This window comes from Palaemon carinicauda, chromosome 13, assembly GCF_036898095.1.
Source record: "Palaemon carinicauda isolate YSFRI2023 chromosome 13, ASM3689809v2, whole genome shotgun sequence".
In the NCBI taxonomy this organism is placed as follows: Eukaryota; Metazoa; Arthropoda; class Malacostraca; order Decapoda; family Palaemonidae; genus Palaemon; species Palaemon carinicauda.
This window is the reverse complement of record NC_090737.1, coordinates 123,169,047-123,186,815: the sequence shown is the minus strand read 5'-3', so window position 1 is coordinate 123,186,815 and position 17,769 is coordinate 123,169,047. Positions and strand designations below refer to the sequence as shown.

Sequence of the window (17,769 nt, the reverse complement as noted above, 5' to 3'; positions counted from 1 at the left end):
AAAAAGAACGAGATGGTGAAGCTTAAATCGTTCACGCATCCTGTGACTGTGAACTCATTCAGCTCGTAGCTTTAAAAGAGTTTACTGTAAGTCAATTTATCAGCATTTTTGTCAACAGTGAGAGACTTGCTTCTCAACAACCTCTCTCTCTCTCTCTCTCTCTCTCTCTCTCTCTCTCTCTCTCTCTCTCTCTCTCTCTCTCTCTCTCTCTCTCTGTCTGTATATGTACAGTAAGCATGTATTTTAAGCATGGAGTCACAAGGCAGACGGGTGAGAGGAAGGCCTAAGAGAAGATTAATGAATTCATTAGAAGATAATGATGGCAGTAGAGTGTAAAAGATAATCCTCTGAGTCAACCCCTGACTAAGAGAAGTCCAAAGAATATATATATATATATATATATATATATATATATATATATATATATATATATATATATATATATATATATATATATGTGTGTGTGTGTGTGTGTGTGTGTGTGAAATATATATATATATATATATATATATATATATATATATATATATATATATATATATATATATATATATATATATATATATATATGTGTGTGTGTGTGTGTGTGTGTGTGAAATATATATATATATATATATATATATATATATATATATATATATATATATATATATATATATATGTGTGTGTGTGTGTGTGTGTGTGTGTGTGTGTGTGTGTGTGTGTGTGTGTGAAAGAATATATTTTATTATCATTAATTGCTAAGCTGCAACCCTAGTTGGAAAAGCAGAATGCTACAAGCCAAGGGGCTTCAACAGGGAAAATTGCCCTGTGAGGAAAGGAAACAAGGAAAAATGAAATATTTTGATATCAGTAACAATAGAATAAACACCTCCTTAATAAACTATAAAAACTTTAACAAAACAAGAGGAAGAGAAATAAGATAGAATACTGTGCTCGCGGGTATACATATATATATATATATATATATATATATATATATATATATATATATATATATATATATATATATATATATATATATATATATATATATATATAGTGTTTCTATTAAATATTACATTCTGAAAATAAAATTGCAACAACTATTCGAGAGACATTAAGGAAAAAATCCAATTCATTTCTTTTTTCAATACCGAAGTTGGCCTGAAATTAAAAATATAACTGTTTGTAGGTTTTTTTTACAGGATTCGCTGTCTAAAGTTTATAATAATAATAATAATAATAATAATAATAATAATAATAATAATAATTTAGTCATGGTAATAATAAATTTAAGGAACAAAATAGGCCTACATTATTATAAAGGTGAATTTAAACCAAACGAAATATTAATTCATACCCAGTTTAGGACGGTTTATGACTGGCTCCACAAGGCACTAGAAGAGTTGGAAGACCAAGGCCTACATGGCTGAGGACTATAAATCGCGAAGTAGATAATGATGAACGGAGAAGTATTGAATTAAAAGCTCAAGATAGAGATGACTGGTGATATCTAACCGAGGCCCTTTGCGTTAATAGGCGTAGGAGATGATTATGATGATATATATACTTCAATATTCTTTTCATCACTTCAGGAGGGATTAGAAATACAACAGCATATGTATAATAATGTGTAGGCGAGAAGAGACTTTAGCTATGGTAAGCACCTCTTCTAGAAGGACACTCCAAAATCAAACCATTGTTCTCTAGCCTTGGGTAGTGCCATAGCCTTTGTACCATGGTCTTCCACTGTCTTGGGTTAGAGTTCGCTTGCTTGAGGGTACACTCGGGCACACTATTCTATCTAATTTCTCCGCTTCTTGTTTTGTTAGTTTTTATGGTTTGTATAGGAAATATTTATTTTAATGTTGTTACTGTTCTAAAAATATTAAATTTTGTCTTGTTTCCTTTCCTCACTGGGCTATTTTCCCTGTTGGGACCCTTGGGCATATACCATCCTGCTTTTCCAACTAGGGTTGTAGCTTAGCAAGTAATAATAATAATAATAATAATAATAATAATAATATTAATAAATATAATAATAATAATAATAATAATAATAATAATAATAATAATAATAATATAAAACTCCAAACAAAAAGGTCGAAAGACACATACTGGCATCGGATATATTTTTCGTTCGACCCAATCAAATGTGTTTTCAGTTTTGTGTCCTTTGCATAATGCCTACAAAGACGGCCTCTGACCTTTGCCAGTTCCCGGGAGGTGGAAACCAAACAGAATATTGTATAAGGTGTTAATGACCTTCTTTTATCTTCTTAATCGTTTCGTTCTGATATAACTTGACGTTTATTGATGTTTCGATGCAATTCAACTTGACTGAAGGGGACCAGCTGCAATGACATTATGGAGATGTATGATAATTAGTTGTTAATAAGGCTTCGAGTATCAGTAGGTCACACTTGTCCTTGACTCTCTTCCACTCGCTTCTAGGCTGGCACTCTGACGGTCTGTCTGTCTCAATTGGAAATGTAATGTTTAAGAAATATCTTTATTCAGCATTAATTTTTTTTTTCACTATATCTCTCGCTACCTTCCTTGACTAACCTCATCTCTCTCTCTCTCTCTCTCTCTCTCTCTCTCTCTCTCTCTCTCTCTCTCTCGCACATAATTTGAAATCTATATTTCACAACTCTCATTGACTTACCTCCTCTTTTTTCTATCTTTTTCTCCTTCTGAACTCTCTCTCTCTCTCTCTCTCTCTCTCTCTCTCTCTCTCTCTCTCTCTCTCTTCTCTCTCTCTCTCTCTCTTAATTTGAAATCTATATATTTCACTACTTCCCTCGAATAATCTTATTTCTATCTCTATCTCCTGGCCTAACGCTCCTCTACTCTCTCTCTCTCTCTCTCTCTCTCTCTCTCTCTCTCTCTCTCTCTCTCTCTCTCTCTCTCTCTCTCTCTCTCTCGGTGACGACCTTTATCCTTTGTCGACTCCTCTATTACTAAGGTCTTTTCGATTTAACATCTGCTTTAAATGCAGTCAATGGCAACTCCTTTGCGGGCAGCCATATTTTCATCATTGCTGGGCTGATTGAAGTCCAGGTCTGTTATTGTATAATTCTGGCTCATTCTATTCTATTGAGAGAGAGAGAGAGAGAGAGAGAGAGAGAGAGAGAGAGAGAGAGAGAGAGAGAGAGAGAGAGAGAGAGAGAGAGTTTTTCTCTTTTTCAATACGCAAAGATAAGAATTTTATTATGAAATTTTTTGTCAGAATTTCAAGATTTTCGTTTATCCCGAGAGAGAGAGAGAGAGAGAGAGAGAGAGAGAGAGAGAGAGAGAGAGAGAGAGAGATTAAGATGTTTTTCTCCAATTGGGAAGATAAGAAATTTTATTACGAAATTTAACGACGGGATTTCAAAATTTGTGTTTTTCACAACAAAGGCTAAAACTATTAAACATACAATAATGGGTCTCGTCCGGTTACCTCTCTCTCTCTCTCTCTCTCTCTCTCTCTCTCTCTCTCTCTCTCCAGCCTGAGCGTCAGTTCACGAAACATTAACGCTCCGTTACAGTTTGATTTCAGAAATGGAAATTCTCGAGTGAATATGACAAGAAGAGGAATGTCAAATACACTCCTGGGTATGCTTAGGCCTTTCAATACACATGTTTAATATCAATTAAATCATGTGTATAAATATATACAGCTAAATACACGTATAGAGAAAGCAGATATGTAGAACTGAAAATAAATATGAGTAAAACTAAGATATTTAAAAAAAATTTACTTTAAGTTTTCATTACTTCTTATATCATTTATTTATTTCCTTTCCTCACTGGGCTATTTTTTTCAGCAGTAGCCTTTGGGCTTTTAGCATCTTACCCCTATTATGCTAGAAATTCAGTCAAATTGATAAGGCCTTCGTCTTTAAAGTTGGAACAGCCTACCTAGTAGGTTGGCCTCGGCACCAGCCACCCGTTGAGATACTACCGCTAGAGAGTTATGGGGTCTTTTGACTGACCAGATAGTAGTATATTTGATCCCTCTCTCCGGTTACGGTTCATTTTTCCTTTTGCCTACACACATACACACCGAATAGTCTGGCCTATTCTTTACATATTCTCCTCTACCTCATATACCTGACAACACTGAGATTACCAAATAATTCTTCTTACTGCACTGTATTAGTTCAGTGGCCACTTTCCTCCTTGTAAGGGTAGAAGAGACTCTTTAGCTATGGTTAGCAGCTCTTCTAGAAGGACACTCCAAAATCAAATCATTGTTCTTCAATCTTGGGTAGTGCCACAGCCTCTGTACCATGGTCTTCCACTGTCTTGGGTTACAGTTCTCTTGATTGAGGGTACACTCAGGCACACTATTCTATCTTAATTCTCTTTCCCTTGTTTTATTAAAGTATTTATAGTTTATATAGGAGATATTTATTTTAATGTTGTTGCTCTCCTTAAAATATCTTTTCTTATTTGTTTCCTTTCCTCGCTGAGCTATTTTCCCTGTTGGAGCCCCTGGGCTTATAACATCCTGCTTTTCCAACTAGGGTAGTAGCTTATCAAACAAAAATATTAATAATAATAATACAAAAACGCATCATACGAACTGACGTACAAAGATTTTCCACCTCATATTACGAAAAAATACTCAGGATACGAAACGAAATTCACAATGGCAGGTTGAGTAGATTGATTGATTCAAATGTATTTGATTCTATTTCACTATGCAAAAAAAATCATGTTACAAAAGCCACTCCGGAACTAATTAATTTTGTAACCAGAGGTATTACTGCATGTGGTTTTAACTTGAGTTACATCCAATAGAGGCAAAGGTAGAGTTAATACCAAGGAAAATCTTGTTTACCTTTTGACCAGAGTCACTAAGAATTTGTGTAATTCCAGAGTATTGCAGTCACACCTCCAGGGATTATTGCCTAGGTTCAGCTGAACATCAGATAAATTGAAGAACTTCATCACTGACGTTGCTAGAGACGAGATGTTTCCTCGCACATTGAGCGCCTCTAAGGTTTTGGGCAGATGGGTATCGCTGATGAAACTCAGCTTATTGTATGGGATGGTCAAATTGACGAGATTTGTGTACTCCCCTTTTCCAAGGCCATCTAAAGAAGTGATGCTGTTGTTTGTTAGTATCAAGGTAACTCCATAATCATCATCTTTTGGTATATGTTCTTTTTTCAGTAGAGGGATACTTTGGGGGGTTTTGAGAGGAACAGTTGTGGCGGAATGTAAACAAAAGCAGCCCCCACACCCTTCATCACTCTAAACAGACAAATTGTCCCGCAACACAAACTTTCCCTTTACTTTTACTTCGACTGGACTACTGAACAGAGGGAACAGTAAAACAAAGCATAACCTTAAAGCTATATTTCTTATATATTAAACAACCAAAAAATATCACATTTATCCTTGACCATAAATTTAAAACAGACAAAAATAACAACAGACAATAATATATATACTGTATATATCGGTGCGTGTGGGTACCAAGAACTCGCCAATAATCAGAGAAACTATCCTTTTACAATACCCAACACTGACAGTCCACACACAGTACCAAAAAAAAAAAACCACACTTGGAGACTAAAATAAATCACTTAACACCATAACACCAATGATATTTCATCACCCAGCAAAAATAATCAAAACTTAGCACTAAACCATAAGAGAAAACTCTTAAATGCTGAATATGTTTGTGCGGCCACCGTCGTCCACACAATGGCAACAGTCCTTATATCCCACTGCCACAACTTTGTGGCTAACAATATCGTACAGTCAATTTGACTGTGCAATCACTTAAGCGGTGGTTATCATCATCTTAGAAATATCATAAGAAAAATCCGTATTTTATAGCCGGGTCATCAACGTTCAAAATTCTATATTTCAGCAGTCTATTCCTACATTCATTGTACGGATAAGGGTGGTCATCATCAAGCTATTCATATAGAGTATACACGGCTGGCAAGCAACACCTTCCAGGTCAAACTAAAACTCCAAAGGAGTCTAATGGAGGAATTATGGCCTGCAATAAAAAAAGTAAAACGATTACGAACACTCCTAGCTAACTAAACTATCGCACTATAATCAAAGATAAATAATAAACTTTCTATCATTCATGATCGCGCTTAACAAAGATAAATGCAAACACTGTACTTGCGCTTATACAAAAATCACTTCCAAGCTGGCTGGTCGATGAACAAAAAAAATATTCCAGCATTCAGGACAACTGACTCCTGCTACAATCACCGCAGACACACACACACGCCCGCTCGTTTTCTCTTTCTCTCTCTCTCTCACGATTTGGCAAAACCAAAGCAAATAAAATAAAATTAATCCTCCACACAGTCAACGACGAACATCTTGTCATGTGCTCGTTTCATGCACGTGCAGCGTTCAATGCATTTCTACAACTTGCATGTCAGAGCAGATGGATTGATAGATGTGACATAAGAAGTCATTTCAGAATAGGAGCATTGGACTTGACTTGCATCTGCAACAGTCAATGAGGTGTCATCTCCAAGCATTCCCTGTGTAAGCTCGGCAAACTTATATAGTTCACAATTACAAACCAGAGGATTTTCAGAAACGTAAATTTTAACTCTACTACTTGTATCAGTGGAGAAATTCATGTCATTCAAATTAATGACTTTAATGTTGTTATATCTGTAGTCTATTTTCAAACGGCTGGATTTGAAAGTTAGGTCATGGTGGTCCAGGTAACTGATGCTGTTGTAGCTCAGATCAAGGACAAACAGATTCTCAAACTCTGTGGTTAATGCTAAGGGCATTTCAGTGATCTGGTTGTTTTTCAAAAGGAGTATGGTCAACCCCCTCATGCGAGCAAGAGGGAAATAGTCTTGCACTGTGATTGTCTTGTTATAGTGCATTAATTCTGTTCTGGAAGATGAGAAAGAGAGGTTGTTGTTGCTTAGATCAATTACAGACACAAGACTGGAGTTTGGGAACATTGTAGGAAGAAGGGTGTTCAATTTATTGAAACTCAGATAAAGTTGTGTGAGAGACTCGCAGTTTGCGAGAATTTCATCAGGTAATTCTCTTAGAGAGTTGTTCTGTAGGATTAAGAGATTAACTGAAATTAGATCATCAAAAATGCCAGGTGGTAAGTCCTCCAAAATATTGGACTGGAGGTCCAGTACTTGTAGCTTTTCTAATCCTTCAAACAACCCCAACGGAACTGATTTTATTCCATTTCGCTTCATCTTCAAATTCTCTAAATTTTTCATCTTGGTGAATAGTTTTTTCGGCAATCGAGTTAATCTGTTACCATTCATGTTTAATATCTTGATGTTTACATTCTCACTGAAAATATCATCTGGTAGCTCAGTTATTCTATTGTTTTCAAATTCCAAGATTTCTAAATTGGGACATTCATGAAAGACCCTTTCAGGAAAAGTCTCTAATTTGTTTTTTGAAATTAGAATTTTCCTAATCTCTCCAAGCCCAGAAAAGACATCTGGATCAAGTTGTGATATATTGTTCTTGGTGAGTTCTAAAGACCATAATTTTGGCGAGTCTGACAGCAACTCGGGCTGGAACTGACTTAGTCTGTTTGACCATAAACTAATATTTCTAAGGTTGGTAAGATTGGCAAACAAACCTTTTGGGAGACTTACAATTTCATTATTCAGCAGATCCAGCCTAGTCAGGTTTCTCGTATTCTGGAAGAGCGACTCTGGGAGGGTCTCCAAGTGATTCTCTACGAGCATTAAATGCAACAGCTTTGGGGTATTATCAAAGACATGAGGAGGTATGGATGTAAAACCATTGGAATTAAAATCTAGTACTTCTAAATTTGTTAACCCTTCCAAATGCCATTCCTGAAGATTTTCATATCTCTGCCCAAAATTCACAAAGGCAAGAGATGTCACATTCTTAGCTATTATTCCAATCTGCTCAAACATCTCGCTGAAAGAACCATTGGGCATTGGACACAAGTATAACTCAACATATTTAACAGTAGAGAAGTCACAGTCAGATATATATGAGAAGTCAACTGACTGGGCATCATGTTTACACCTCAAAAAAAAACTACTTCTCGGCCATTCCCGAACGTCCCTGAGTGTGATCACATAACGATCCGAGCTAAGGTTATTCGGACATGTTAGCCCGTTAGCTTTCCTCTCGCATCGTCCACAGTCCAATGAGTTGGCTGATGGGAGCACCATCCATGTCCAAAAGGTAAGACGCCATGCCAATTGCCATGCATTCATCCTTTTCACTCGATTGTTGGTTGATTGGGTAAGCTGGAAACCAACTTGAAAGGGGTATCACCCCCGTTTTTTTTATGATCTGAAAAAAAGAAGAAAAACATTCAATTAATACAGACAAAATTTGGCTTCTGGAGTGGATGGTAGTCCCTACCGGCTGCCCTGCCTGACTGCGTAGCCCTTAGTAGCGTATGCTTATGTGTTGTACCAGCCACACTCGCCCTTCTTCCCAGCACGATGAGTCATGGCGTAGTTAGGTCGACAGTTCGAGACGTGTGAGGTGTCTGTTATATTCAATAGTTCAAAGATTCATGATAAAATATTGCAGGAACCTGTTCATCATAAAAACAGTTCCACTGTTAAATTTTTTCTAGAACTCATAGACATGGAGACTATGTTATTTGTTTTTAGCTAAAAATTTCACCAGTTTATATGTTACAATGAAAGGGGGAAAGTTTAGTTATAATAATGATTTAAGAATAGGAAAATAAAAAAGCATAGCTAAATCATGCAACAATATCTCACCGGTCTGGTGCAAGCGGCACCAGGTTATATTATCAGTATTATTATCTATATATTAATACGATAGTGTGTTTGTTATTTATTTATTTTGTGTCACTCTTTAAAGAAAATAGAAATAATTTCATGGTATACTCTTACAAATTCACGATTTAAAGAAAACGGAAATAATTTTATGGTATACTCTTATAAATTCACGCTTTAAAGAAAACGGAAATAATTTCATGGTATACTCTTACAAATTCAAATTAGACTTTGATTACTCAACCAAAGCACATCTTATATAGTTTTCCCAATTTCGTCTTTAGCACCTGACTCTTTTTATAAATATTAGACAGAAAATTGAGTCTATCAATTTCCATAACCTAGATTATAAAATTAATCTCGGGAAAGTTTATTCAAACATGTATAGGTTAGGAACAACATAATTAGTATTGCAAATATAATCTCGTGTAATTTACATGGGTTCCGCTAGTTATTATTATTATTATTATTATTATTATCATTATTATTATTACTACTATCTAAGCTACAACCCTAGTTGGAAAAGCAAGATTCTATAAGCCTGGGGAAAATAGCCCAGTGAGGAGAGGAAATAAGGAAATAAATAAACGATATGAGAAGTAATGAACAACCAAACTAAAAAATCTAAAGAGAGAGAGAGAGAGAGAGAGAGAGAGAGAGAGAGAGAGAGAGAGAGAGAGAGAGAGAGAGGATTTTGAAGGGGGAATTTCTGTTAATCCTCAATTCTAAGTTACTTAACTGTCTTTGCCTCTGAGAAAGAGTAACTATAATAAATAATCACTACTTTGAAGGTAGTAGGTTGGCCAGGGTGCCAGCCACCCGTTGAGATACTACCGCTAGAGAGTTATGGGGGTCCTTTGACTGGCCAGACAGTATTGCATTGGATCCTTCTCTCTGGTCACGGTTCACTTTCCCTTTGCCTACACATACACTGAATAGTCTGGCCTATTCATTACAGATTCTCCTCTGTACTCATACACCTGACAACACTGAGATTACCAAACAATTTTTCTTCACCCAAAGGGATAACTACTGCACTGTAATGGTTCAGCACCTACTTTCCTCTTGGTAAGGATAGAAGAGACTCTTTAGCTATGGTAAGCAGCTCTTCTAGGAGAAGTACACTTCAAAATCAAACCCTTGTTCTCTAGTCTTGGGTAGTGCCATATCCTCTGTACCATGGTCTTTCACTTTCGTGGGTTATTCTCTTGCTTGAGGGTACACTCGGGCACACTATTCTATCTAATTTCTCTTCTTGTTTTGTTAAAGTTTTAATACTTTATATTGGAAATATTTATTCTAATGTTACTGTTCTTAAGATATTTCATTTTTTTCCGTGTTTCCTTTCCTCACTGGGCTATTTTCCCTGTTGGGGCCCCTGGGCTTATACCATCCTGCTTTTCCAACTAGGGTTGTAGCTTAGCAAATAATAATAATAATAATAATAATAATAATACCTCAATAAGTTACGTCAATTAGCTATAAAACATTGAAAAAAAGTTAACTAAAATACCGTATCTGAGGTTTAGAAAGATTTATATTAAATTTAAAAAGTACCTTTATATAAAAAACGTATCGATAAATTTAATGCTTTTAATAATTTTTTTTCAAGGTCTCACACGACAAGTAACGGGTACCAATGAGGCTGGTAAGCCATTAAAAAAGTCTTCATAATTTTGTTCAAACTCTGATAATGCACAATTAAAACTATATAATATAATGAAATTAAAATACAGGTAAAATGGATGCATATATGTCAAAGCACAATATTTGATCCAACATCTTTTGTAAAAGAAAATGATGGTTTCCCCCACAATTGTAGGCCTACAAGAGTTGAAATACAAACTGCGAACAAATCAATGTCTTTTAAAATCTATATCCAAAAATAAGTGTAGGCCTACAAGAATAGAATTGAAAAATAAAAAAACCACGTCTTTTACGATTCATAAAATAAATAGTCACTGCAAATCTTATGTAAAAGAAATTTATATAGCTTCCCCCAGCCAAGAATAATTGTAGGCCTACAAGAGTTGAAAACAAAACTGAAAACAATTCAGCCTTTAATAATCTTCAGCCAAAAATAAGTGTAGGCCTACAAGAGTCGAAATCAAAACTCTACAAAACATTTAACGTCTTTTACGAACCATAATAGAAATTAAGTCACTGCAGAAAACATAATACCTACAGTCTATATACAAGCTCGCAAAGTTCACTTCTCTAGACTTAGTTCTTTGGACCTCAAAACAGAAAACCAAACGAAACTCAAAATATAATAAGATAAAAATAAAAACTGAAATTCAAAACGTCTTGTAAACTTGCAGGAATTGTCTCTAAAGAGAGATATTCCTACTTATCCATTCGGGCCGGACTTTCACAATCTAGGAAACTCAGCCAAACGCAACGGTACACCGATCGGCTATTCCCGGAACTCGTGGTCACTAGCTTAATACTGTACTGTTGTTGTTGTTGTTGGAGTATTAATACCACACTCTGGATACTATATATAATGCGGTGGCAATAAGGTTAATGTTAATTTTCTCTTTATAACCATACAGAAAGTATAAATGGTAAAATTAACACGACTATCCATGGAAGTAACTACTCACCTCTGAATGGCAGCACCTCACAGTGTGTACTGACTGCAGTCTGCAATCTGCTGCAACAGGGTTTCCACGGCCTGAATTTGTTTTACCCTAGATCTGGGCCTCAAATTCCCCTAGATTGGCACGGATTCCCCTAAATCAATAGAGGGATAAATCTTAATGATAACTCCGCGCCGGGTATTTGAAAATTACAGTTTCCTATAGTATTCGGGTTGCTTATTAAGAATTTACCTTTATTTTTGGGCGGTCGACTGTTATTAACCACCAGGGGCCAGTACTAAACACGGGGAAATACATTGGACGCCACAATCCCTAGTGGATGTTGTATTCTCGGTTACGTTCCTTACAGTCCATGTGGAGTTCTTCAGAATTACCAATAAAGGTAGGGTAACCATGGTAAAAATACAATATATTGGAGTATACATTGGAAATTTTATCATTTCTCTTATTCACAGTAGTAAGAAAATAATCTCTGACAAAACAAACATAATAATGTAATCTTTCATAAATAAAGTAATTGCACTTCTTATAAACTGGCCTATAATAATGGCACCATAGTTTACTTTCAACTAAGTGACATGTGACTGATATATGTATAAAAGAATCACAAAATAAAGCATAACGTTCACTTCATTAAAGGGATATGCAGAGAAAAATAAATACTTAACACTATCTTTGCAGCAGTATCACATATAAGCCGACAGTAAATATCACATATGCAGTACCATATGATTGCAGCAGCAATATCACATATATGCCTACAGTAAATATCACATACACAGTGCCATTATTTCCAATGACATGTAACATCTGCAATATATTACAAGATTATTCTTTCCATATAAAAGCCAATATTGTATGTCCTTAGTCCCGTGAAACAGTACTACACAGGGGTTATGAAGTAACTAGTTTTCACCAATAATTCCTGACTTCAGCAAAATGTAGAATTACTTTGAAACAGTACCACACAGTGCTTGTGCATAAAGTATTTTGTATCAATAATCACTGACTTTAGTAAAAATCCAATATCCATGAAACTGTTAAGTAGCAAAACTTTCATTCTTCATAAGGAATAGCATAAACTACATTTATGCATACTGTAAAAATTGTTATTTAATGCTCTGCAAATGATCTGCCTCACATCATCATAATCTACAAGTGAACTTTCATCTAATCACTCCTGTTACTGTCATTACACGTTGCATTACTCTGTAGGTAGTAGGTTGACCAGGGCACCAGCTGCCCGTTGAGATACTACCACTAAAGAGGTATTGGATCCTTTGACTGGCCAGACAGTAATGCATTGGATCCCTCTCTCAGGTTACGGCTTATTTTTACTTTGCCTACACTTACACAGAATAGTCTGGCCTATTTTTTACATATTCTCATCTTTCCTCATACACATGACAACAATGAGATACTTAACACTTCTTCACCCAAAGGGTTAATTACTGTATTGCAATTTGTTCAGTGTACTTTCCTCTTGGTAAGGGTAGAAGAGACTCTTTAGCTATGGTAAGCAGCTCTTCTAGGAGAAGGACACTCCAAAATTAAACCATTGTTCTCTAGTCTTGGGTAGTGTGATAGCCTCTGTACCATGGTCTTCCACTGTCTTGGGTTAGAGTTCTCTTGCTTAAGGGTACACTCGGGCACACTATTCTATCTTATTATTTTTTTTCTTCCTCTTGTTTTTTTGAAATGGTGTGTTGGGCAGGATTAATAGAAGGGCCATGGATGCCTGGTGGTTTATCAAGAGGTTGCCTTTTCCTTTTTCTGATTCTTTTTCTTCTCAAAACCATCCTTACTGTCCTCCCTTCAGTTGAAGTGGCTATCCTGGAGGGTATTTAGCCTTGCATGGTGTATAGGCTCCTCCATGTTGACCAGTTTTTCCGACTTGTTACTATAGTCTATGGGTATCATCAATCACTTTATTTATAATTCTGTACATATTGTTTTTGTCATAATTCTTGTTAATCTAGTTTTTAAGTATGATGTCTCTTTTTTATTTCTATTAATTCTTATGCTGTCTGGAGACATTGAGCGAAATCAGGGACCAGTACGTCCTAGATTTCGTCAATGTCGCCTTCTGTATTGCAATATTCGTGGTCTTCATGCAAATATCCAAGACCTTATAGTTGCGTCCAGACAGCATGATATTCTATTGTGCTCAGAAACTTTGGTTCCTAATATGAGGCACTCATCTGAGCTCCTTATAACTGGTTTTAAGAAGCCAATAATGTTGAAACGTGATGCCATCCCTAGGGCCAGGGGAATGGCGGTGTATATTATGACCGAGTACCCTGCTTCTCATAAGTCTTGCTATCAATGTGGATGTCATGAGATTCAGGTAATGAAAGTTTGTGGCAGGCATAAAAACTTTTATTTGTGTTCGATCTACCGGAATCCAGACATGGATGATTCTAATTTATCTTTGATTGTCTTCTTACCATTATGGCTAAGATACAAGATGATGATAGAAAGGCTTCTTTTGTCTTTGTTGGTGATTTTAATGCTCACCATAGGGAGTGGTTAAGTTCTATCTCTCCTACCGATCGCCATGGCTTAAGAGCTTTAGACTTTGCCTCTGAATCAGGGTGTGAGCAAATCATAAATGAAGCTACTCATAGGTCTGGTAATTGCTTGGACCTCGTATACACTGACTCCCCTGGCGTTATAACTAGTATGGTTGATTCTCAGTCGGGACATCTGATCATGCCTTGATTTCATTAGTAGTGAAGACTGAGCAGCCTGTCCCTGATATATCATACTCTTGTAATATTTATATGAAATCCCAAGCAGACTGGAATGGGAGTTTGCATGATCTTTTGTGCTCGAATTGGTCACAATTATATTGTAGTGTAGATCCTGTTGCCCTTTTGAATGAGAATCTAGTCAACATAATTGATAGGTGTATCCCTTCTCGTGTGCTAAGGTACCGAATGAAGGACAAACTGTGGTTCAATGATGATTGTAGACGTGCTTATTTGGAAAAGCAGGAGGCCTATCACCTTTGGAAGAGTAACAGATCAGATTTGACCTGGAACAACTATACTCAGCTTCGAGCTTTTGCTCAGAGAGTTTATGCTTCAACTGAAAAGGAGTACAATTTAACCATAAAAGAAACTCTTTCTGGTACAACTCAGGAACATAAATGGTGGTCTACCCTTAAATCTGCACTCTTTGGTGTAGATGCAACTGTTCCCTCTTTACTTAACCAGATGGCTGTCACTCACTGTCCAAAGGAAAAGGCAACCCTTTTGGCTGATGTTTTTGACAGTAAACAGAGTAATGAAAAACTTGAACTTCCTCATTCCTGTTTTCCTGAGGCTAAACTAATTAGTTTAGCTTTTCGATCTCGTGAGATTAAAGCTCTGTTGATGGACCTTGATGCCTATGGAGGTGTAGACCCAAATGATATTTTTCCTTTGATTTTTATAAAGACAGCAGATTTCTTAGCTCCAAAGTTATCTGTTATTTTGGGCAAGTTAGCAAGAAGAGGAGGTTTTAGCAATTGTTGGAGAATTGGTAATGTTACTCCTCTATGTAAATGTGTTTGTGCCAGCTCAAGTCTCACTGATTACCACCCAATTTCCATAACTCCCATATTATCTAAAGTTTTTGAACGTCTTCCAGCAAAACGTCTTAATTTGGTTGCAATTTGGTTTTCATAAAGGCCTTGGAGCATGTGATGCCCTTACAATCTCCAATGCTGTACAGAAATCCCTTGATTGTGGTCAGGAAGTTCATATGATTGGCCTTGATTTTAGTGCTGCCTTTGACTGTGTTGTGTTAATCATGAGGCCCTTGTTTTCAAACTGAAACAGTTGGGAGTGGATGGTTCGTTTCTTAGTATTGATTTTTCAAGTAATAGATCTCAAAGAGTTGTTGTTGATGGGCACCACAGTGAGTACAGGAATGTGATATTCGGTGTTCCACATGATAGTGTTCTTGGCCAATTACTTTTCATACTATATATACATGACATGTGGTTTGGCCTAAAAAACAAGCTTGTTGCATATGCAGATGATGCTACTCTCTTTGCATCAATTCCATCCCCTGAATGTAGATCTGGGGTTGGTGAATCCCTTAATAGAGATTTAGCTAAAATTAGTGCATGGTGCAAATCATGGGGTATGAAGTTGAATCCTAACAAGACTCAAAGTATGATTGTAAGTAGGTCAAGGACGGTGGTTCCTTAACATCCGGATCTCAGTATTGATAATGTTTCTTTAAATTTGTATGACTCTTTTAAAATTTTAGGTGTGATTCTCGACAGCAAATTTACTTTTGAGAAACACATAAAGTCTGTGTCTTCTTCAATTGCAAAAAAAATTGGCTTATTGAGAAAGTCTTACAAGGTTTTCGGTGATCAATCTATTCTGAAGAAGTGTTTTAATTCTTTCATTCTACCTTGTTTTGAGTATTGTTCTCCTGTCTGGTGTTGAGCTGCTGATTCTCATCTTAATTTGTTGGACAGAAACTTACGGTCTATTAAATTTCTTATTCCTGATCTAGATATTAATCTTTGGCACCGTCGTTCAATTAGTTTTATTATGCATGTTGCATAAGATTTTTCATAACTCTGACCATCCTTTACATTCAGTTCTCCCTGGACAATTCTATCCTGTTCGTAATACTAGGCAGGCAGTTCATTCTAATAGCCAGTTCTTTTCTATCATGAGGCTCAATACTACACAGTATTCTAGAAGTTTTATTCCAGCGGTTACCAAGTTGTGGAATGATCTTCTTAATCGGGTAGTGGAATCAGTAGAACTTCAAAAGTTCAAAGTTGGGGCAAATGTTTTTATGTTGACCAGGGTGACATGAGTCTTTTTATTGTTTGTATATGACATATGTGTTTTTGACGTTGTTAATAGTTTATATAGGACATATCTGTTTTGACGCTGTTACTGTTTTTAGAATGATATATTGTTAATTTATTCTCATCATTTATTTATTTCTTTATTTCCTTTCCTCACTGGGCTATTTTTCCCTATTGGAGCCCTTGGGCTTATAGCATCTTGCTTTTCCAACTAGGGTTGTAGCTTGGCTAGTAATAATAATAATAATAATAATAATAATAATAATAATACTGCCCTAACTGCTGAGACCATTCGGTCATCAATCCTGGGACCATCTGTAGTTACACCTTTATTACTTAGATGGTAAACCATGTGCATTAAGCGGCAGAAATTAATCGAAAATCGCGGCAACCACCTTGTGGTGGTTGTGTGGTTAGATGGTTAACAACCCTTACAGGGTGGTACTTGGAATCATTCCCATTTTCTGTTCCTCAGATTATCTTTGCCCGACCTTTCTCCTGAGGGGAGGTGGGTGTTAAACCACAAAGTGTTTCATTTTTTCAACCTAGTCCTCTGTGGGGTTTTTATCAGGTTAAATTTACTAAAAAAATCTCTCCACACTAGCATTAGAAGATGAAGAATAGCGATGCATTCATTTAAAAGCTCAAGAAAGAGACGACTGGCAAAATTTAACCGAGGCCCTTGGCGTCAATAGGCGCAGGAGATGAAGATGACCTTTCTTTATTACATTTTATTAATAAAATCTATTTATTTAGAGTAGGCCTAAAATGAAATTATTATAATGATAAATATTTGCATAAATATTTAGGCATACTTAGGCTAGTCAATTATGTAGAAAATATTTAAATATATTTTATTTACAAATCAAACAGCATGCTAATCAAGTTATACAGTAAATTCAAATCTGAAATGACGAGAGAGAGAGAGAGAGAGAGAGAGAGAGAGAGAGAGAGAGAGAGAGAGAGAGAGAGAGAGAGAGAGAGAGGACTAAGTTTCTACCATTGCATGAACCGTTTCTGAAATTCCAATAAAAGCAATTTAGTGAGTTATTTGTTGTTATAGTTGTTATATATATATATATATATATATATATATATATATATATATATATATATATATATATATATATATATATATATATATAATATATATATATGTGTGTGTGTGTGTGTGTGTGTGTGTGTGTGTGTATAAATTAGTGTAAATTTTACATAATAACCATTACAAAATAAAGTAACCAAACTTACGTGCATCAGACTCGGTAACAAAGAGCGTTCTCGTTAATCGCTCCATATCGATAGAAAGTACACATTAGAATGTCAAGAAAACTATCTTTCAAATAAACTCTGACCTGCATAGATAAAGAGAGTAATTCATATCATGTGATTTAAATAAAAGGATACTCAAAACAAGCAAACACTTGGGTACCATACCCGTACCGGTTGTACCCAGACGTCTGCAATTATTATGACTCAGACATTTCAACGGTTGAACCATGAATGCCTTATTGCGTTTGCAACCATTCACGTCCGGTCGACTCGGGACCCGTACGAATCCCGTCTAAGGATCGGAGAGTTTAGGCTATAAATACCAGATGCAAAGTAG

General features: G+C 35.9%; 1 protein-coding gene across 1 annotated transcript; it reads right to left on the bottom strand.

The window, feature by feature from the left end:
- Positions 1-6,083: 6,083 nt before the first annotated feature.
- LOC137652395 (protein toll-like) lies at positions 6,084-11,440 on the bottom strand. Its single transcript, XM_068385783.1, has 2 exons — positions 11,345-11,440; positions 6,084-8,277 (listed from the first exon to the last, which is right to left on the bottom strand). The coding sequence occupies exon 2, from the start codon at positions 8,196-8,198 to the stop codon at positions 6,372-6,374; it is 1,827 nt and encodes a 608-aa protein (XP_068241884.1). The 5' UTR covers positions 8,199-8,277; positions 11,345-11,440; the 3' UTR covers positions 6,084-6,371.
- Between the last annotated feature and the right edge of the window lie 6,329 nt (positions 11,441-17,769).